Source organism: Macaca nemestrina, chromosome 13 (assembly GCF_043159975.1).
Source record: "Macaca nemestrina isolate mMacNem1 chromosome 13, mMacNem.hap1, whole genome shotgun sequence".
Lineage (NCBI taxonomy): Eukaryota > Metazoa > Chordata > Mammalia > Primates > Cercopithecidae > Macaca > Macaca nemestrina.
Window position 1 is genome coordinate 74,914,175 of NC_092137.1, and position 23,888 is coordinate 74,938,062.

At 38.6% G+C, this 23,888-nt stretch overlaps 1 protein-coding gene and 1 pseudogene across 4 annotated transcripts in view; both read right to left on the reverse strand.

Annotated features, from left to right (window-relative positions):
* The window catches only part of M1A (meiosis 1 associated protein), a 101,775-nt gene that overhangs the window by 74,732 nt on the left and 3,155 nt on the right, over positions 1–23,888 (reverse strand). Inside the window, exons 1-3 of one of the 4 annotated variants that reach the window (XM_071076966.1) lie at positions 20,660–20,962; positions 19,913–20,166; positions 13,636–13,927 (exon numbers count right to left, since the gene is read on the reverse strand). In XM_071076966.1, coding sequence (XP_070933067.1) covers positions 13,636–13,875 — 240 coding nt within the window. In that variant the 5' untranslated portion in view covers positions 13,876–13,927; positions 19,913–20,166; positions 20,660–20,962. The other 3 variants (XM_011713703.3, XM_071076967.1, XM_011713702.3) reach the window with 3 other exon arrangements.
* Positions 1,540–2,241, reverse strand: LOC105465411 (Golgi apparatus membrane protein TVP23 homolog B pseudogene; annotated as a pseudogene).

Below are 23,888 nucleotides of genomic sequence, written 5' to 3' on the forward strand. Positions count from 1 at the left end.
TAATACAATCTGTTCTAGTACTTGTTTAGTTTATTTTTATACTTTGCTCCATCAGGAATCTATGCTGGTATATGCTGTGAGTATGGATCTAGCTTTATTTTTCCCATATGGCTATATTAAGTTCCTACATGTATTTTTTTTAAATGAACTTTAAATTGTATTCCATTACAATCTGTCTTTTCAATCTCCAGTATCACATTGTGTTTAATATCTGATAGGAATAGTCCCTGGATATTCTTTCTTTTAAAATTTGAACTTGAGTAGCAGAATGTCTAGTTCTCCTGTTGGAAATTTTATAATTTTTGGGAATTGCATTACATTTGTACATTAGGGATAATTGACATCTGAGTCTTCCCAAGAACTAATGATTTTTTATTTGTTCAAGTCTTTTTTTGTGTGTGTTTCTCAATAGTATTAAACAATTTTTTAATTGGCAAAAGGAAAACTGTATATATTTATGATGTATAACATTATTTTTAATGTAAATATAACAATAGTATTTTAAGTCATACAAATCTTGCATATTTATTGTTAATTTAATTCATAAGTATTTGATCATTTTGGTTATTGTGATGAAAAATTTTCTTCCATTATAACTTTTAACTTGTTGCTCTTAGACATATAAAGAGTACAAATATCTGTGCTGATTTTGCTGTGGATTATTTCATTGTTTCAAATAATTTCCTAGTTGATTCTCTTGGGTTTTCTGGATACATAATCAAATAATCTGCAAATAACAATTTAATCTCATCTTTTCTCATTTCATACCCTAATTTCTTTTTCTTGTATCATTACATCAATGAAAATCTCTAGAATACTTCTATTTTTATTTTTATTGTTTTAGTGGTAAAAGATAGATTTTATTAGCTCAAGGTCCACTGAAGAGCTTTCAGGAAGTTCTAAAGAAAAATCTGGCCATCTTTTCTGTAAAATAAATAGAACAGCAGGAATCTCTGGGTATCCCTTAAACATAAACTATGATGATTCCATTCATATTACCTGGGCTGTAAGTAAATGAATTCTTACAAATAAAAATAACATTTTAGAAACTAGTTAATACCACTAGCCCTAATTTGGTTTTCACTTGCTTGTATTTGTCTAAGAAATTTCTCCATGAAGTACATATTACAATCTAACAATTATTTCTCATTTACACTTAAGTCAAAGTACTCACTCTTACCCTGGAAGCAAAACTTACTTCTGAAAATAATCTACAGAAATAATAGTAACACATAGAGCTTTGAGATAGACTAAGAACAACCTCCTATGTTCTATGGATCAAAATGCAAAGGTCTCCATTATATATGTAAATAAACTCTTTCATTAATTTGGGATATATTGATATTACATGACCACGTGCATACCTATGGAACACATACATACACTACAGAACAAATCTTGACAATGTTTCTACTGCCAACATACTTTCCAATCCCAACTGCTGGAAAGGAAATAAAAACAAAACGAAAACTACTTTTCCTTTCTATAAATAGTTTTTAAGTGGAAAAACAAAGCCAACCATCCTCATCGAGATATGGACTAAGCTCCAAAAAGTTCAGAGTCAAGAATCTGTTCAGTTGTTCCCCAATGTAACAAAGCACATAAGCTTTCTCTATTTAGGAAGCTTCTCTGATCATCTCCAGTGTTTTGTCTTAAAAACTGCTTTACAAGATACAAGGTAGCCATGTTGGTTAAATTCTTTCTGCTGCTCACCTTACACCTGATGTAACCATATAGGTTGGCATCTGGTAGCACTATACCCATAATAACCACTGCTAACCAGTTTACCCTGAAGGAGAACAGGGCACTAAAGGCAAATATCACCCAAAGCACTGCACAGGCTATAAGTCCCAATCAAAAGATTCTTGATTCAGCTTCTGACACAGTTTTATTCTCTTGAGAGGATGCCTTTCTAGATTCAAACACCCAGTGGCTCTTTCCATCTTCATCTATGTGACACCGCCAACATAGACCGTTAGTCTACCTGTGACATTCTTTGCTGTCCAAAAGTCACATGACAACAACAAGATAATTGTCATCATACAGGCAATAAAGCTGCTGCTGAGTAACTCATAGAGAAGACAGATGATGAATGAAGGTAGACTGACTTGAAAGAATAAGTGGAAAAATGATACCACTGAATATCTGATTTTTGGATTTTTTTGGTCTATCAGTTGTCTCCTCTTCTGTATCAAATAGTGAAACATCTGCAGTGTCATCAGTACTATCCTACTGCTTCATGGCCCAGAATACTTCTAAATAATGGTGATGATACTGAACTTCTTTATCTTGCATGGGAATGTCTTTAGTGTTTTTCCATTAAGAACAATACTAACTCTTGAATTGAAAAATTATGCTAAAGAATAGCTATCTGTTTCTGTTTTATTAGAGTTTTTACAAAACAAAATTGGATGTTGAAGTTTATCAAATGCTTTTTCAGAAGTTAGAGAGATGAACATGATCATGTTTCTTCTCCTTAGATATGTTAACATAGTAAATTATATTAATAGATTTCCTAATATTAAATCATATTTGAATTTTTGGTATATAATTCTTTTAATGTGGCACTGGATTATATTGCCAATACAGGTTGAACATCCCTAATCTAAAAGTCTGAATTTGAAATGTTCCAAATCCAAAATTTTTGAGGGCCAACATGAGGCCACAAGTGGAAAATTCCACATCTGACCTCATGTGATGGGTTACAGTCAAAACTCTGTTTCGTGCACAAAATTATTTTAAAAATATTGTAGGCCGGGCACGGTGGCTCAAGCCTGTAATCCCAGCACTTTGGGAGGCCGAGACGGGCGGATCACGAGGTCAGGAGATCGAGACCAGCCTGGCTAACACGGTGAAACCCCGTCTCTACTAAAAATACAAAAAACTAGCCGGGCGAGGTGGCGGGCGCCTGTAGTCCCAGCTATTTGGGAGGCTGAGGCAGGAGAATGGCGTAAACCTGGGAGGCAGAGCTTGTAGTGAGCTGAGATCCGGCCACTGCACTCCAGCCTGGGTGACACAGCGAGACTCTGTCTCAAAAAAAAAAAAAAAAAAAAAAAAATATTGTATAGGCTGGGAATGGTGCTCACGCCTGTAATCCCAGCACTTTGGGAGGCCGAGGCGGGTGGATCCATGAGGTCAGGAGTTTGAGACCAGCCTGACCAAGATGGTGAAACCCTGTCTGTACTAGAAAATACAAAAATTAGCTGGGTGTGGTGGTGGGCACCTGTAATCCCAGCAACTTGGGAGACTGAGGCAGGAGAGTCGCTTGAACCCGGGAGGCGGAGGTTGCAGTGAGCCGAGAACGCACCACTGCATTCTAGCCTGGGCGACAGAGCAAGACTCTGTCTCAAAAAAAAAAAAAAAAAGTATAAAACTACTTTCAGATGGTGTATATAAGGTATACATGAAACCAATGAATTTCATGTTTAGACTTGGGTCCCATCCCTAAGTCATTATGTACATGCAAATATTCCAAAATTCAAAAAAATCCAAAGTCTGAAACACTTCTGGTCTCAAGTATTTTGGATAAGAGATTCACAAACTTTTTTTTTTTTTAAGACAAGTCCTCGCTCTGTTGCCTAGGCTGGAGTGCAGTGGCATAATCATGACTTACTGCAACTGCAACCTCTGGGGCTCAGGTGATCCTCCTGCCTTATCCTCCTGAGTAACTGAGACTACAAGTATGCACCACCATGTCTTTTAAAAAACTTTTTTGTAGAGCTGAGGTCTCACTATGTCGCCCAGGCTGGTCTTGAACTCCTGGGCTTATGTGATCCTCCTTCCTTGGTCTCCCAAAGTGCTGGAATTATAGGCATGAGCCACCTCACCAGGCTGGTATATAGGTATTCAAAACTGATATATTTTTAATAGCCTTCCCTTCCAACAAGCCTTGTATGCTAAATATCTTCAATACACCTTTAAAAAATTTTATTTTATTTTAGGTTCTGGGATACGTGTGCAGAATGTGCAGGTTTGTTACATAGGTAAATGTGTGCCATAGTGGTTTGCTGTACCTATCAACCCATCACCTAGGTATTAAGCCCCACATGCATTAGCTATTAGTCCTGATGTTCTCCCTCCTCCTGCCCCCTCAACAGGCCCCAGTGTGTGTTGTTCCCCTCCCTGTGTCCATGTGTTCTCATTGTTCAGCTCCCACTTATGAGTGAGAACATGCGGTCTTTGGTTTTCTGTTCCTGTGTTAGTTTGCTTAGCATGACAGCTTCCAGCTTCCTCCATGTCCCAGCAAATGACGTGACCTCATTCCTTTTTATGGCTGCATAGTATTCCATGGTGTATATGTACCACATTTTTTAAAATCCAGTCTATCTCTGATGGGCACATGGGTTGGTTCCAAGTTTTTGCTATCATGAACAGTGCTGCAATAAACACACGAATGCGTGTATCTTTATAATGGAATGATTTATATTCCTTTTGGTATATACCTAGTAATGGGATTGCTGGGTCAAATGGTATTTCTCAGTGTGCCTTCTTGATCACTCTGTACTCTACTCTTTTTTGCCCTAGCATTAAAGTGCCATTCTTAGTTTCATTTAATACATTTTGCTTCAAATTCAACCTTGTCTACAATTGATCATAATTCTCTTTGTTTGGTTTGCCTTTGCCTAGTATACGTTTGCCCACCCTTTTATTTTCAACCTTTCTGAATCATTTTGTTGTAGCTGTGCCTCTTGAAAATGGCAGATTTGCTTTGTGATCAAGTCTGTCTGTAAGTTCTAAAAATCATCTGATATGACAGATATGTTTGTTTTTAGTTATATTATTTTATGGTATACTCTTTATTTTTATAGCTTTTAGAAAATCACTTTACCGTATATTTTATTTTCATTTTTTCTGTATGTTTGTCTTGTCATGATTAGGAAGGCCTATATTTCTGCTTTAGTGACTATCTTTATAACTCTGTGTAATTCCCTTAAGTTAATCTTTAGCAGTATCTATTAATTCACCACTATGGAAACAACAAAATTAGTGTATTTCCTTTTATTACTCTTACTCTCCCTTTACTGCAGCACTAAATTATAGTTTATTATATTATCTTTCTTGGGGTTTACCTTTATGCTGTTTAATATGTTATATCTCTATTATTTGTAACCTTGAAGTGATTCCATTTGAATGCCAGCTATTAAGAATGAGAAAATAAGTATTATAGCTAAATTACAATACTCTGAGTCCTAATACCTCATTGTAGATAATATATGATTTAAATAAGTTTTTATTATGAAAAGGTAAAAGAATTGGGAAGATCTTCACAATAAGGGCATTCTTCTGAAACCCTGTTTTGAGGGGAAATGAATCATTCTGGTTGGAATTATTTATATTAAGGGTGCAATGGATATAAAAGGAATTTTAATATTAATTATGAATCTCCCGTCATGACTCCTTATAAAACATTCAGAATTATTTGATTATACTCAAAAATTAAATATGAGAGGATATATTGAGGTATTCATTCTGAGTAAGATTTCCCACATGCTATCTTTCTCCATTTATATTTTAAGCTGCTTCTGCAGATAGAAAATGTCAGATATTTATACAGGTCAGTGACAATGGATTTAAGGTCATGTTTTTCCATAAGTAAAGACTGGATTGTTCTATACATAAGGTAATAGCACTGTTTCAGCAATTTTCTTGAGCTTTTAACTAGGGTTGAACTTACTGTTCAGTTGGAAAGAAATTTTGGCTTTCAACTTTTCCTGAGAAACCAGTGAGGAATCTGATCCTGGTTAAAAACCTATGTGCGATTTTTTTCAAGCCTGACCATAGGCAATTACAAATAATTTACTTGGCAGGCCTCATGGGGGAAAAGCTGCCTTTGCCACACCAGACTTGGTACACAGCCAATGCACTGCATTCTCTGATGGGAGTTGCAGTCAAGGATTCAGAACCCCTGGCTGGTCATGTTCTTGGAATATTTGTATTCCTAGCTCTGGTACTTTCATTTCTAGCTCTCTTCATCTGAGGCCTTGGGCCAAGTCCTCCTTAGGCCCTCTGTCAAGACCTCCTTGTGGGGGAAGGGAGAAGGATGCCTTAAAGACACTTTTCCCTACTCTGAGTCAGTACTCTGTACTTTTCCACTCCTAGCCTTCCCTCCTTGCCCTCCCATCAACCCCAGGGTGCATAAAATTGCCAGAGGCTTTGTTCAGGACTCCTTCAACAGTGAAACTATCCCCATGTCTGCACTTATCCTCAACCAGTGCACAGTTTCATGGAGGAAATGGAAAAGGGGGAGTAGGCACTTTCTCCAGTTTAGATTCTTGCTTATATTATTACTGTAAATAAAGGCTTACCCTTTCATTTGTGGCTTGATTTCGTTAATCAGCTACTATGACAGCTCAGCTCTTTCCCAGCTTAGTTGAGCTTCTGATAAGTCAGTGGTTTCTAGTGTAAAGCTAGCTGCCTTTTCTAGTGGAGTGATTAAAAGATTAAGGGATTCAACTAGGTCCAAATGTACCGAGGAGTGCCAGAGGGATATAACATAGCCACTTGAGGAGTAAAAAAAATCATTTTACCCTTGTTTGGGACATGGGCTCATTTCCTAAGAAACCTTTTATACTGGATATCTTCCATTTGCCCTTCCAGATCATTCTCTACTTTTCTCTACCCTATTTTGTGCCCTAGGAAGGTGATCCCTAGGGACTGATTCAATGAGGTCATTCACACTCTTGCTTCCAGCTGGCTTTGGCCAATGGGAGGCACCAGCAGGAGATCCGCATGTGGGAGGAAAGTGAGGTCAGGGTATTTCATCTCCTGGCTTCCTCCTCACCAGATTGCCACAGGATGGCTGCGTCCTTCTTCTGAAGGCAACGTGATTCTCTGCTTGACCAAACTTTAGTCAGGCTTTTAAACCTTTTCTTAGGCCCATCTGTGCACTTCCTTATAAAATTTAGTTTTAGCAAAGAACCCTGCTAAGTCAGTTTGGCGAGAATCCCCTACTCGTAATGTCTGATCATTCTCAGTGTCTGATTGGGTTCCTCATCCTGCACTATCCCCCAGCTGATGTCTGAACACCCTGGCCTGTTTTCAGCAAGAATCCTGTAAGTCAGTTTAGCCAGAATTCCCATTACCCCTGATGTTTCCTCTTAGTTAACTATCCACTGATCCCCATATGCTCCTTGGCTATATATTCCCACTTGCTTGTGCCATATTCAGAATTGAGCCCAGTCTCTCTTTCCCATTGCAACATTCCATTGTCATGGTCCTTATACCCACTGATGGATTTCCAAGGGATCAATGCTATGGTCCCTTTATTTAGGATCATAACAACATACCTATCGTGCTCGTCCTCAATAAGGTCTTTCTTACCATAATTTAACAAGTGTCGTGAATAACTTTTTCTTTAACAAAGGCCAAAGATCCTGTCGGGCAGCCCTCTTCAGACAGTTCCCTCCTCTTCAGTCCTAGAGGTGGTATGCCTATTGCACCATCTAAACTCTGCCCACACCTATGTAAATATTCCCTTCTATATTTCTTTGAAAATTATTTGGTTTGAATGTGCCATCTATCTGTTTCTTCCTAGCAATTTGACTGACTTAACAGCTCCTTATATAAATACTTAATTAAAAAGGAAAATAAAATCTAAAATACTTTTGAAAGTTATAAGCTAAAAGATAACAATAGATTTTAAAAACTACATCGAATACATACATCAATAAGCAAACATATATTAGGATAAAAGTGAAAGTCATGGAAAAAACATTTAGCATGATGCCATGTATGCAGTAAACACTCTGTAATATCTGCTTAATGTTATTAACATATTAGCAAATAGAGTGATTTCTCTGAATTGAGTGTCTGAAAATGACCAACAAATGTCTTGTATATTTGTAATAAGAGGGTTGGTGGTTACTATAGAGGCAATTTCCTAAGGGCAAAACTACCAATGGGAAGTACCTGAGGATTGAGCTCCCTCTCAGAAATCCAGGCTCTTACCACGTGACTTAAGGTGTTGGTATATCACCAGAAGGGAACCATGGTGGTTTTAAATATGTTTACAAATTCTTTGACACACTCCTCCTCAAAGGGTAGTATAAAATTCTCTGGATTTTCTAAATAGACCATCACATCATCTACAAATAGGGACAATTTTATTTCTTCCTGTCCAAGCTGCATGCCTTTTATTTCCTTTTCTTACCTCATTGTGCTGCCTAGGACTTCTAGTACTCTGCGGAGGAGTACTAAGAGCAGACATCTTTGTCTTGTCTCAATCTTAGCAGGAAAGCATTCAGTCTTTCACTATTAAATATGGCATTAGCTGTAGCTTTTATCATGAGTGGATGTTGAACTTTGTCAAATGCTTATTCTACTTCAACTGATATAATCACGTGGTTTTCTTCTTTAGCTTTTTAATATGGTGTACTACTTTGGCTGATTTTCAAATATTGAACCAATTTTGCATCCCTGAAATAAGTTCTACTTGGTTATGGTGTATAATTCCTTTTAATTGCTGAATTCTATTTTTTAATATTTTGTTAAGTTTTATGTGATCTATGTTCATGAGGGATACTGGTCTTCAGTTTTCTTTTTTTGTACTGTCTTAGTCTATTTTTGGGATAAAAATAGCCTCATAAAATGAGTTGGGAAGTATTTTCTTCTTTTATATTTTCTGGAAGAGATTATGTAGAATTGATGTTATTTTTCTTTAAATGTTTAGTAGAATTCTTCAATAAAACCATCTGGGTCTGAAGATTTCTTTTTCAGAAATTTAAAAATCATGAATTCAATTTCTTTAATGGTTACAGGGCCATTCAAGCTATCTGTTTCATATTGGGCAACTGTGATAGTTTGTGCTTTTCAAGGAACTGGTCCATTTCATCTAAGTTGTTAGATTTACGTATGTAAAGGTATTTGTAGTATTCTCCTATTATTCTTTGGAATAACAAGGGCCTATAAGACACTCCCCTGTTTCATTCCTGATATTGGTAATTTATATTTTCTTTTTCTATTTTCCTTGTCATTCTTGCCAGAGGTTTGTTAATTTTATTGATCTTTTCAAAGAATCAACTACTTTTCATTAATATTCTCTATTTTATGTTTTCAATTTCACTTATTTTTGCTCTTTATTATTTCCTTCCTTTTGCTTGTTTTGAGTTCATTTTGCTTTTCCTTTTCTAGTTTCTTGAGGTGGGAGTTTATATTACTGATTTGACTTTTTTCTTTTCTAACGTAAGCATTTTAGTGCCATAAATTTCCTTCTCAGCACTGCTTTAGCTGCATCCCACAAATTTTGATATTTGTATTTTCATTTACCTTTAGTTCAATGTTGTTGTCTTTTAAAATTTCCCTTGACATATTGCTTTTTGACCAATGGATTATTTAGAAGTGTGTTGTTTAGTTTCCAAGTGTTTGGGGGAATTTTTCTGTTATGTTTCTGTTATAGATTTTTATCTTGATTCATTGTGTCAGAGAACATACTATGTATGATTTCAATTTTTAAAATTTAAGTTTCTTTCCTTCATGGCCCATGGTATGGTCTAGTTTGGCAAATGTTCCATAGGTGCTTGAAAAGAATGTGCATTCTGCTTGTTGTTGGGTGGAGTATTATATAAATGTCAATTACATCCTGTTGGCTGATGTTTTTCTGTATCCTTATTGATGTTCTACAATTGTTGAAAGAGGGACACTGAATCTAACTATAATTGTGGATTTATCTATTTCTTCTTTTAGATCAATCAGTTTTTGCTCCACATATTTTATAGTTTCTGCTGTTTAGTGCATACACATTTAGGATTTCTGTATCTTCTTGGTGGATTGACCTTTTCATCACTGTCTAATGTCCCTCTCTGTACCTGGTATTCTTCGATCTGAAATCTGTTTCATCTGATATATTAATAAAGCCACTCCTGCTTTGTTTTGGTTAATGTTTGCGTGATATATCCCTTTCCATTCTTTTACTTTTAGCCTACATTTATTGTGTTTGAAGTTAGTTTCTTTTAGACAGGATATAGTTGGGTCATTTAAAAAATTAACTCTGCCAAGCTCTTTTAATTGATGTTTTTAGGCCACTCACATTTAATGTAACTATTGATATGTTAGCCTGCCAATTTATTTGTTGTTTCCTGCTTGTTCCCTCTGTTTTTAGTTTCTTTGTTTTCTTTTATATACCTTCCAATGGGCTATTGGAATATTTTAAAAATACTCTATTTTGATTTACCTATGGTGTTTCTGAGTGTATTTCTTTGTATAGGTTTTTTAGTGGTGGCCCTAATTATCATATTGTACACAGAAACTTAACAAGAGTCAACTGGTGTCAACATTTTACCAGTTCAAATGAAGTGTAGAAACCTTAGCTCCCTTTATATCACTTTCCCCTCCTTTGTTTATAATATAATTGTCTTAGGTATTTCCTCTACATATATCTCAAACTCCTGGGCTCAAGTGATCCTCTTGCCTCAGCCTCCCAAAGTGCTAAGATTATAGGTGTGAGTCACCATGCTCAGCCTCAAGATTTCATCTTTAACCATAGTTTTTATATGATGTGTCATAATGTAGTTTTCTTCATGTTTCTTATGCATGGCATTCAATGATGGCTTAAATTTGTGGCTTTGGAGTTTCTTATCAAAATTAGAAACATTCTGGCCATTTTTTAAATGTTTTTTTTCTGTCCCCTGTTCCTCTCCTTTGCAGACTTTAATTACACATATATTAGATGGCTTGAAGTTGTCCCAGAGCTCAATTATGCTCTATTCATTTAAAAAAATGATTGTTTTCTGTGTTTCATTTTGGATAGTTTCTATTCCTATGTCTTCATGTTCACTGATCTTTTTTTTCGTAATGTCTAATCTGTCAATAATTCCATCTAGTGTACTTTCCATGCCAGAAATTGTAGTTTCCCTCTCTAAAAGTTTGATTTGGAACTTTTAAAATATCTTCTATATCTCCACTTAGCTTTTTGAACACATGGAACCCAATTATAACAATTGTCTTAATGTCCTCATCTGCTAATTCTAACATTTATGTTACTTCTGTGTCAGCTTTAATAATTTCTTCATAAGTCATAAAATCCTGCTTCTTTGCATGCCTATTTAAGTTTTTATTGAATGCCAGACAGTATGAATTTTACCTTAATGGGTGCTAGATAGTTTTGTATTTCTATAAATATTATTGAGCTTTGTTCTGGGATAGTTAAGTTACCTGGAAACAGTGTGACACTTAGGATCTTGTGTTTATGTTAGGTAGTCTTGAGCAGTACTAAGTCTTGGGCTATTTTATGCCCTACTACTAAGGCAAGATCTTTTTGAGTCCTCTACCCAATGTATCATGAATTATGAGGATTTCCAGCTTGGCTGATAAGAACAGGTACTATTCTAGTTGTGAGTATCAGGCACCATTGTCTCTAGTCTTTTAGGGTGGCTCCTTCTTTGGCCTTGGGTAGTTTCCTCATGCGCATGTACTGATCAGTACTCTGCTGAATACTCAAGGGGGACCCTCTTCAGGTCTTTATAGCGTTCTGTATGTAGCTCTCTCCTTTCCTCTATATAGCTCTTTCTCCTCTAGCTATTAATAACTTGGTCTCCCTTAAGTCCCAGATCCATCTCCTTGACTCGAGGAAACCACTGGCGCCCACCCCTAGGTTCTCCCTCTCTGCATTGTGGTTTGGAAACTTTCTCAAGGCAGTAAGCTGGGACAATTCTTTTCTTTTTTTTGAGATGGAGTCTTGCTCTGTTGTCCAGGCTGGAGTGCAGTGGCACAATCTCGGCTCACTACAACCTCCGCCTCCCAGGTTCAAGCAATTCTCCCGCCTCAGTCTCCCAAGTAGCTGGGATTACAGGCAGCCGCCATCATGTCTGGCTAATTTTTGTATTTTTGTAGAGGCGGAGTTTTACCATGTTGGCCAGACTGGTCTTGAACTCCTGACCTCAGGTGATCTGCAAGCTGGGACAATTCTAAGTCCCACCTCATTTACTTCCTGTCTCCTGGGGGCTTTGTTCTTTGCTGCGTGATGTCCACTGTTTTGAAAAGTGTTTTTCATAGGTTTTATCCAGTTTTTTTTTATTGTTTTAGGCAGGAGGGTAAATCTGCTTGCAGTTATTCTATATAGGGTGGAACAGTGACTTGCTTCCAACGAACAGAATGTACAGGAAGTGACAACATGTTACTTTTGAGACTAAGACATAAAAGATATTTTGGCTTCTTCATTGGTCTCCCTCTCTTTTGGATCAGTTGTTCTGGGAGAAGCCCACTGCCACAAATTAAGGACATTCACGCAGTCCTTTGAAGAGATCCGAGTAGTCAGGAAATAAGAATTTCTGCCAACAGCTAAGTGAATATGCCATCTTACAACTGGATCCTCCAGTCTCAATCAAGCTTTCAGATGACTGACATCTTGGTTACAACCTCATGAGGGACCCCAAGCCTGATCTACCTAAGCCACTTATGAATTCCTAACTCATAGTTACTATGAGATAATGTTTATTAATTTAGACCACTACATTTTGGGATAATTTGTTACACAGCAACAAATAATGAATAGAGGTACCAAATTATGCTCAAACCGTAGAAAGGATCAGTTGAATTTCTTAAATAATTTTATCCTTTTCCCATCCCCAACCCAGCCTAAGTAACAATGCACAGACAAAATCCCCACACTTAGCACTTGGAGCATTTATACTCAAAACTTTCCCTGTGTGACTTTTGTCAAGAAATAAACCGTGAGTTGTTGTAAGCCTAAGGTTGTGTCAAAGCAACCAGGGTATGTTCTAACTCAGGAAGCATAAAGTAATATATATTATTTTCATTCTTTATAGTATCAACAGAGATGTTATCATTCCACTTCCAATGAGGGAAACTAAGGCATTAATCAAAAAATAAATAGATTCCAGTCATATATTACTTTCATAATTCAGCAATGGATTTATGAAATTTCCTCTTTTGGAAATCTTAAATAAGACTTATATCCGTTTGATAACATATATTAGCAGCAAGGCTACCTCAAGGAAGGAGATGCATAGAACCTCTGGAAGTCTTTCTCATCACTATGATTCTGAATTTTATACAAGGGAGAAAGGGAAGATTGAAATTTTGAAGAGGAGCATAGATAATTGTTTATGTATGAAGGAGCTTTGTAAAAACACTGCCCCTGGCCCAGTGATTGCCTTCCATAACCCTAGGGGACAGTTTCACCTGAGTCTATGTGGAACGTAGAAAAAATATTTTCATGTTTTTGCATAGTTAGGGCTTTCTGAGCAAAGAAAACTGGTACCTGGGTTAAAGGGCAAGTCTTGTAATTTAAAAGATGATTGAATAGCCAGAGACCTCAGAAGAGATTTAGAGGCTTCCCTCCTTGTGTGTTTACATTTCAAAGGGCATAAAAGGAGTCAGTTGTTTACATTTCAAACATCTGTCAATGCCAAGGTTTCTCTCCCTCTCTCTGGAGTGGAAAGGGGCAGCTTGTAGCCTATTTATACTCCCAGATTAATAATTTTGGGGTTTCTCTTCAACAGTGCATACCCCTATATATGCAGGATGTCCTCTGGCTCTCATGGTGTCACTCGGGGGCTACAGTGTGTGGAGAAGTAGTGGGGTTATTGTTGTAAGTATTAATAACTGTGATCTCTATTCCAGAAACCTTACCACTGTATTTCTTTTCAGGATAAAATGAATAAATATAGATATACATACCACAAAAGGGAGGATGCACTCATGCTGATCTTGTACCATGTATAAACTGAACAGGGACATGCGGCTAGGGCCCATCAAGCTGCAGGCTAGAGAGAAGAAGTTCTGCAGAGCCTCACAGAGGTTGGCGCAGATGTCACCCCAGGACGGTAGAGCAATGTGCACAATGAGAAGCCGTGGAGGTTGCTGGTCAATCTGAGTGTGAGTGGAGGGCCCTTTACCAGTAGTTCGCCCAGGATGCATGGCAGCAAAACCAGAGGCAGAACTGTAGCCACCAGCTGGATATTGTTTACACCTATAGCGAAGGAAAGAGAAACCACTGGTTTTCAAACTGAATTGTGTGTGCTCTGTTGAAATATAAAACACAAGTTGAGGGAAACAATCCAGAAAGGAGTCAGATTGGGTACTAAAGCTTGTCCAGGCCATCCTTTTTTTTTTTTTTGAGACAGAGTCTCCCACTGTCACCAGGCTAGCGTGCAGTGGTACGATCTTGGCTCACTGCAACCTTCGCCTCCCAGGTTCAAGCAATTCTCCTGCTTCAGCTTCCTGAGTAGCTGGGATTACAAGCACGTGCCACCACGCCCAGCTAATTTTTGTATTTTTAGAGATGGGGTTTCACCATGTTGGCCAGGATGGTCTTGATCTCTTGACCTCATGATCCACCTGCCTCGGTCTCCCAAAGTGCTGGGATTACAGGCGTGAGCCACCACACCGGGCCCAAGTCATCCAATTTTAACAGCTCCCAACAGATCTAGATGTCTGCCTATAATGTAAGTCTGAGAATGTTTAGAGATGCTGAGTGGAACTAATAAAAAGTTACACCAAAAAACTCAAGCTTCTGTCTCAGAGTAAGCTATCTGCCCTCATAAACTTTGTTTCTTTATTAGCATTTATTGTACTCTATTATAATTTGTTTCTATGACTCCCTCTCCCACTATATTGTAACCTTTCCAAGGGTAGAGAACCTGTCTTGTTGATTTTATTCATCAATGCCTAGTATATGTGTGTTTAGTACCTAACGAATAATTCTTAAAAATGAAAATATAACTACATTTCTCCTTGGTTAAATTCTTTGGTTGTCTGAGTCTCTTATAAGGTAAAATTTAAACTCTCTTTAAGATCTGTCATTAGGTGAAAAAGAAACTGTTTTTCACCTCAAGGTTTTCATGGAAACAATACCAAATATATTCACTTTAGTGCATTTGCTCATGCTGGTTCTCTGCCTCCAATACTCCTGCCTTCTTTCTTTACTGGCTACTTATACTTATCCCCAGGACTCAGATTAGGAAGAGAGAACAAATGAGAATGAAGAACCAATATAAGGAATGAGACAGGGACATCATTACAAATGCTCAAACATGAGAAGGGTTATAAGAGGACATAATGAATAGCTTTATCCTAATAAGTTTGATAAAATGGACGAATTCCTAGAAAAATGTATCTAACCAATACTAAAGAAATTTTAGAAACCTAAATACTCTATAACCATTAAGGAAATGTAATCAGTAATCAAATATCTTCCCACAAAGTAAGTTAGAGGACCAGATGATTTCACTGATGAGCTCCATCAAACTTGCAAAGATCAAGAATTTCCATCTTTTTTTTTTTTAGAGATGGGGTCTTGCCATGTTGCCCAAGCCGGTCTCAAACCCCTGGGCTCAAGTGATCCACCTACCTCAGCCTCCTGAAGTGCTGAGATTATAGGTGTGAGCCACTGTGCCCAGCCAAGAATTTCAATCTTAAACAAATTATTTTACGAACAGAAGAAGAAACACTCCTCAATTAATTAATTTTTTTTTTTTTTTAAGATGGAGTTTCGCTCTTGTTGCCCAGGCTGGAGTGCAATGGCATGATCTCGGCTCACTGCAACCTCGGCCTCCTGAGTTCAAGCGATTCTCCTGCCTCAGCCTCCTGAGTAGCCGGGATTACAGGCATGCGGAACCATGCCTAGCTAATTTTGTATTTTTAGTAGAGACAGGGTTTCTCCATGTTGGTCATGCTGGTCTCGCACTCCTGACCTCGGGTGATTTGCCCGCCTTGGCCTCCCAAAGTGCTGGGATTACATAGGCATGAGCCATGGCACCCGGCCTCCTCAATTAATTTTATAAGGTTAGCACGACCTTTGAAAGTGAAACCAGCCAAGCGTGGTGGCTCACGCCTGTAATCCCAGCACTTTGGGAGGCCGAGGCGGGCGGATCACGAGGTCAGGAGATCGAGACCATCCTGGCTAACGCGGTGAAACCCCGTCTCTACTAAAAATACAAAAAATTAGCCGGGCGTGGTGGCGGGCGCCTGTAGTCCCAGCTACTCGGGAGGCTGAGGCAGGAGAATGGCGTCAACCCGGGAGGCGGAGCTTGCAGTGAGCCGAGATCACGCCACTGCACTCCAGCCTGGGTGACTGAGTGAGACTCCGTCTCAAAAAAAAAAAAAAGAAAGTGAAACCAGATAAAGGTGTAGTAAGAAAAAAAATTATAGGATAATATCCATAAACTTGTAAAAATTCTAAAAATATAGAGAGATTGAAACTAATACTATATAAAAAGAATAACAGCAGGACCAAGTTGAGTTTATCCCAAGAACATAAAGTTGACATAACATTAGAATATCAATCACGTCATTCATCACATTAAATAAGTAAATTAGAAAAATGATATGATCATCCCAATAGGTGCAAAGAAAAGCCTCCGTTTAAAACCCAACATTTGTGCATGATAAAGACTGAGTAAGAACAGGTGATAGGAATAATCTGATAAAATGTATTTACAAAAATGGAGAGCAAACATCATTCTTCATGGTGATATGTTGAACGCTTTCCATGCAAGACAAGGAGCATGCTATCATCACTTCTATTCAGCATTATAGTGAAGGTAGTAATGAGGTAAGACAAATAAATAAAAGGCATTGCAATGGAAGAAAGAAAACTGTCATTGTGTGCCAATGACTGCGTACATAGAAAATCTTAAATAATCTACAGCTTTATAATTTTTCCCAAAAGATCTCCTTGTCTGTTGTCAAATTTTAGTCTTAGGGATCTGTTAATTTTTAAATATTAGTTTACATTTCAAAGAACTACCGATGACAAAGTTTATCTCCGTTTCTCATCTTTTTAAATTTCATTTTTAGTTTGTTGCTAATGTATAAAAATTAATTAAAACAATTTTTTATAGAGATGGGGTCTTGCTATGTTGCCCAGGTTGGTCTTGAACTTCTGAGCTCAACCAATCCAACCAGCTCTGCCACCCAAAGTGCTGGGATTATAGGCATGAACCACTGTGCCCAGCTATAATTAATTTTTGTATATTGATTTTATATTTAACAACCTTGCTGCACTCTCTTACTAATTATAATAATTTATCTGTAGAACTTTTTGGATTTTTTTGTTCTTAATCATATAATCTTTAAATAATCATATATACCAGGATACATGAAAAAAGTCAGATCATAGCAGCCAAAAGACTATTAGTAACAATCTTATTCACAATTACCCAAAACTGAAAAAAACACAAATGTCAATCTGCATTAAAAAGGATAAATCATAGTATATTTCCACATACAGCAATGAAGATGAATGAACTACAGTTGCATGTGGCAACGTGGATGATTCTAAGAAACATAATATTGAGTAAAAGCAGCAAGACACAAAGAACACATACACATGTAGCATGATTTATCTACATAGATTTTAAAAATAAGCAAAAGTAGCTATATTGTTTAGAGAAGCATACACAGTGGTAAAACTATAGAGAAAAGCAAAGAAATTATTATCACAAAAATGACAGTAGTGATTTTCCCTATGAAGGAATGAAGGCATTATGATAAGAAGAGACAAAAGAAGGGGGTCCTAGGGTGTTGGTAATGTTCAAAATTTTCTTTTTTTTGAGATAGGGTCTTACTCCACCACCTAGGTTGGAGTGCAGCAGTGGCCCAATCTCAGCTCACTGCAACCTCCACCTCCCAGGCTCAAGTGATCCTCCTACCTCAGCATCCTAAGTACCTGGCACTACAGGCATGCACCACAATGCCTTGCTAATTTTTGTGTGTGTTTTTTTTTGGTAGAGACAGGGTTTTGCCATGTTGCCCAGGCTGGTCTCAAACTCCCGGGCTCAAGCGATACTCCCACCTTGGCCTCCCAAAGTACTGGGATTACAGGATGAGCCACCACTTCCAGCCTAATGTTCTATTTCTTGATATTTATTGTGGATATTGGGTGTTCACTTTATACTATTTAACTATACAGTCATGTTTTATGACATTTTCTATATATATGTTATATTTAATAATAAAAATATTTTTAAAAGAACATTAGGACAATCAAAAGAAAACATAACAGAAACACGATAAAAAAGATAGCTAAAAAATATGTCCCCACCTCTGAGAACTAAAATCATTCTATATAATTGTTTTTAGCTAAAGAATGTAGGGAAAATTAAAGCTTCTGTGATTTCCCCTGTGACCAAGAGAAAGATAATTACGATAATTTTCAGAAATACTTTGGAATTTAGAATCTTTAAAAATGATCTAAGAATACATAGATAGATGTATTTCCCCAGATGAATTTGTGAAGTTATTCACTTCAAACTTCCCTTTTTGAATGGCGGAAGTCAGCATTTGTTCATTCAACATTTTTAAAAACTGAGTTCCAATTATGTGTTGGATACAGCTAGAAAAATAAATGAATGAATATGCTAATCTGTTGAAAGTTATCTTGAACCAGAAATCCAAATCAATTACTAATGTATTTACCAAGAAAGCACATAACATATTTTTAAACTGTACTTTAAGTACATGGGGCCAATTTCTACATGGAATGCTGAACTTGAAGCTGACACAGAGAAATTCACACAAATAGGCAGTTAGAGGCCTTATTTAATGTATAATTAAATTTAATTATCCATCTCCATCTCTCACTTCTGAAAATGCCATTTTAAAGTAGAGGCAGTCCTCATTTTGCATGGTTCCAGTATATAGATTTCAGTTACTACAGTTTAGTTAATTAACACCAGTTCTCCAACAACACAGTTCAAATTTCAGTTACCATGGAATATTAACTGTAATTACATAAAGTAGTATCTAGCTCTTCAGTTCACAAATTATTACATAGTTATCAGTATCAATAGTATAGTATACTGATATCGTGTACTGATATAATATAGTGATCAGTGCATCATGATCAGTAATTAATTACATCACTTCTTTCAAAGTCTTTTGGTGACTGGTCACTGCAGATCCGTTATTCGGTTAAAGCGCAGACAGCAAAGTGCATAGTTGTGTCACCTCCTTGTCTCCTAGTGATAAGCCCACGTGATGTTTTACAAAAATGAAAATTGAAGGAGGAAATTAGCCAATAAAAAGAGCAGCAAAGAAATAAAAAATGATAATGCTGAGAGTGAAATCTGAATCTAACATAAGTGGAGTTAAAGGAGAAACAGCTGACTATGAGAGTGTTGACACTTGCCTCCATTTGATAGACTCTAGAGAAGCAGCCAGAGGAATTTCGAGAAGGCAAACTTATCAACATACTTGAGGAAAGTCATTGTGATGAAAAGGATGAAGACGTCCTACAGAAAGGGTCACTGGCAAAAAGCTTCATTATTAAAGAAACTTTCAGAGATATTTTACAAAATTGAAGGTACAAAGGATAAAATGTAGGAAATTGACCCAAACTTAGAAGTATGACAGTTTGCCAAGACACACAAAAAATGTTTGCTCTCACAAGTTTTACTATGAGAAGAAAACAAGTACTGTTCAAACTACTCTTAAGTTTTTTTTTTCAACAAAACACTTTAGCTTTCAATGTTTCTAATGTTTTAAGTTAGTGTATGAAAGTTTTACTGTTTTACATTTCCCTATACACTTAGTAAGAAAGTTTTAGTGTTTTGACAATTTTTCAAGGTTATAGAACGACTGTAATTTTTCCCATTGGTGTTTAAGATCTCTTTGAATGGTTTCAGCTTGCAGTCATTTTTCAATCCCACACTAATGTGCAATTGGAAGACTGTATTTTAAATGAGGTAAGAGGCAGCTGTCTTCCTTACATCCTCAAACATCATCAATTCATGCATCTGATGTGTCTGGGCATAGTACTAAACAGGATCTGACCTTATTTTGACCCTACACTCTCCACTTTCGCCAAGAACACTCGCTTAATGATTTCTCCCTGCAAACTGGTTAAAACTGGAACTGGGCCTTGAACCACCCAAAACCACCAAGTTACACCCAAACTAAAAACTCTCCAAGGACTTCCAATTACACCACTGGAAACAAAATCCAAATTCTTTACCCTGGCCCTAAAGTTGCTTGTGCCTTCTGCCCAAATCTCCATCCTCACGCCAGGCCCTCCCCTGCTCGCAACCCGGGAGATCCACCTCTCACAGATCGGCCTCTCGCTGTGTCTCCCTCGGTGGATGTTCTGTTCGGTGCTGAGCTTTCTAGGTTAGGGCTCCTTTACATGCCCTCGTTCACTTTGTCACGTGATAAATGATTCAATGGTTCTCCCTATGGCAGGGCCCCATTAAAGATTTCGTGGGCCCTTTCCTCCATTAAAAAAAGATTAAAAGAAGTTAATGGATTTTGTAGGCCCTAAAAATCTCATTTTCCCTCCTGATGTGAGAAAAAAATCAAAACACTTTATTTGACTTTACGAGTTCACTTTAAACGAAATGAAAACATTCTCGTGGCCGGGCGCGGTGGCTCACGCCTGTAATCCCAGAGGCCTAGGCGGGCGGATCACGAGGTCAGGAGTTCAAGACCAGCCTGGCCAACATAGTGAAACCACGTCTCTACTAAAAATATTAAAAACTAGCAGGGCATGGTGGCGGGAGCCTGTAATTCCAGCTACTCAGGAGGATGAGGCAGGAGAATCGCTTGAACCCGGGAGGCGGAGGTTGCAGTGAGCCGAGATCACGCCATTGCACTCCAGCCTGGGCGACAAGAGTGAAACTCCGCCTCAAAAACAAAGCAAAACCAGAAGAAAAAAAAAATTATCGTGGCCCCCTGAATCCTCGTGGTCCCTCGGCATGGGGCCTACCGTGCCCGACGGATCAGCAGCCCGGCCCTCGGGCCTGGGGGTCCCGCGGAGGAAGCTCCGGGCCCAGACTCCGCGCAGGCCTGGCCGCCCAGAACAGTATGCGGAGGGATGACCCGACAGCGATTTCGGAGCCTCTGGGCGTCAGTCCTGCCCCAGCACTCGCCACGGCCCGCGCAGCCAACACCTGCCTGAGGACTGGCCCGAGCTCGGCCCACGCCCAGCCGGCGAAGTGGTGCCAGCTGCTCTCGGCTGCCCTCAGCTGCCCTCCCTCCCCGAGGCGTGGAGAAGCGGCCCTGTCTTCGGAAGGCTGAAGCCTCCTCACCTGGTCCTCCCGGCTCTCAGCGTGCGCCTGCGCGTTCGGAGGCGCCCCCGTCAGGCCCGCGCGGCTGGGTGGGAGTCTTACTGCGGGCAAGGCGGGGCCCGGCCGCCTCAGCGTGCGCTTCAGGTGACGCTTCAGGAAAACGGTCTCCAAGTCCCTAGACGCCCTGAGAACAGTCATTCTTTGTCCCTTAGGTAGAATTTTGTCTATTTGTTGGAAATACTGTGCTAAACCTGACATGTTTTCTTTTTCTACCACTTCCCTCCCTGAAACATCCCAGTAGCACCCCCACCGACCGTGTTATTTGTTATAACTTTTCCCTTCCACATCATTTCCTTCAGCTAGTCGCTATTTTGTTCACTAAACATCTGTGGTGGGCACATTACGTGCCGTGCACTGTGCTCTGACTGGAGTACAGTGGATGTACAGACGATGGTCCCTGCCCTCATGGAAGTTATAGGCTACCTTCAGAAAGTTTTTTAAAGTCTTTTCAAACTCCTGTATTCCAAGAGGGTCTGTCTCTGTCTTCATATTCATTCTCGCTTATTTGAGGTTGATTCCCATAGTCCCTTTGACGAACTCCAGATGGGGTAGGAGCGTCCTGGTCCTTAACAGTTGGTTGGTCTGGGTCTTCAACTCTGTCTGGTTAAAAAGGAATTCTCTGAATTAGTCCACAGGAGAGGGAAAGAGAATGCTACTTCCAAGCTAGAAATGTACAAGCAGTTTTCCTTGTTTTCTTTATTATTATTATTTTCTCAGTTCATTGCCTAGATGCAGGTTGGAGGTGGGGTGGGACAGTATTTCAATGAATGGCACAGGATAGGTTACATGTTTCAACAGGAAAAGAGTCACCTGCTTGTATTCTAGCCCCACTAAACCATTTTGCTCCTATCAACTGTTCCTCAGGGTAAGAACAGAACTATTTAACTTGTGTCCTTTTTTAAACACTATAATCTGATATACAAGAGAGTTCCTGTGTTTCTGTTGAAAGGGTAGCTTCTCAATCGCTCTTTCCCCCCATGTAGTCCAAATTAGCCTTCCTGTCTCTAATCTCCAGATTATCCTTTCCACTGATGTTAGAATTGTCCTTGTAAAAATATTTTGATCATATTCTTTGTCTTTAAAACGGCTTATGTTTCCTTTTTGGTTAAAGGGTCCATTATAACTGACCCCACCTACCTTACTAGGCTCAACCCCAACATTAACTGTCTTACTCCCCTTTGTGTTGCTATGCCAGAATACCGCAGAACAAGTAATTTATAAATAAAGGAAATGTATTCTTAAATTCTGGAGGGTAGGAATCCAAGGTTGAGAATCCCACATCTAGTGAGGGCATTCTTTCTGTGTCATCCCATGGCAGAAAGCAGAAGGGCAAGGGAGTACAAAAGAGCAAGACAGCAACAGGGAGCTGAACTCACTTTTACAACAAACCCACCCTTTCAGTAACTAACTTACTTCCAAGATAATGACATTAATCCATTTATGAGGGTAGAGCCCTTATGACCTAATCACCTCTTATTAGGCCCTACCTCTGAACACTGTTCCATTGGGTATTAAGTTTCCAGCAAATGAACTTTGGAGGACACATTCAAACTTGAGCACTAGCCTCACTCCAAACCATACCACCTATTGCTCTTACCTACTATTAATTTCTTTCTGTACCCTCTATAGCATTTATTAAAAATATGCAAAGAACTGTACCAGAAATGGAGACTATGACATAAGAATTGTTTTCTGAGGGTGACAAACTATAATGGTCATGAGAAAGCACCTTGCAGACTTTAAACTACAAGGAGTGTAACTGACCAAGGGCATCAGCTGCTGCCTTAGAAATCTACTGCCACATTTCCATGGAGGCCCTCTTCCCAGCCACTGACTGAATGTGGTCGAGATACTGAGGCATACCCATTCCTGGGAAACAATGCAGTCCTCACACAGCACTCCTCTAATGGCCAACATTGGCTTGATGATTTCCCAACAGTCTTGCTGAACTATACTCCAGTCTGGAGTATAGTATGTGGAAGAGGAGTGGCAAAGATGAAGCAGTAGAGTTAGGCAAAGGGCCAGAACATATACGATCTGTGGACTATATTAAAGGCTTTGGATCTTATCTCATAGCAAAAATGGAGTGGGCTAGAATGGGGAGATAAACTGAAGTGTTTAAGCAGAAGAGTGACATGATCTGATTTGTGTACTGGAGAGAACGTTCTCCCTGCCTTTCCTGACTTAAAAGGAATGGATTGGGGGCTAAAATTGGGGTGGTGGCAGCAGGGCACAGGGATAAGACTAGAGTAGGAAGTAGCCCAGGCAAGAGAAGATATTTGCTTGAATTAGGGTGTTGGTAGAGGGGACGCAGAGATGTGGGAGGAAATATTTAGGAGTTAAAATTAACAGGCCTTTGTGATTGATTCGATTGATTGGGAGGAATCCAAAATGACAGGGCCTAGAACACAGTAGGCATTCAATGAATACTTGTTGAATAAATGAATGCAAAGTCTCTGGCTTAGACAGCTGGAAAGACAGTAGTACTATGTATAGAGATGGGGAACATTGGTTTTAGCATCTACACAATTACAGGATGCTATGAGGGTGGGGATGACACTTCAGTTTTGGGCATATTGAAATCAAGGTGCCTGTGGTTACATTATGTGGCAATGTCCACTAGGCTCTTGGATGTGTGTGTCAGAAGCTGAAGAGAAAGATATTGCCTGGAAATGTAGATTCATAAAATCATTGTTAACTAAATTAGTATGAATGAGACTACATAGAACAGTGAGTTTTTTTTTTTTTCAAAGTGGGGATCTCAACTCATTAATGAGTAGTAAAATCAATTTAGTGGGCTGCAACCAGCATTTAAAAAAATGGAGTAGAATAAAATGCAACATGATAGGGAAAAAAAATGAGAATTTA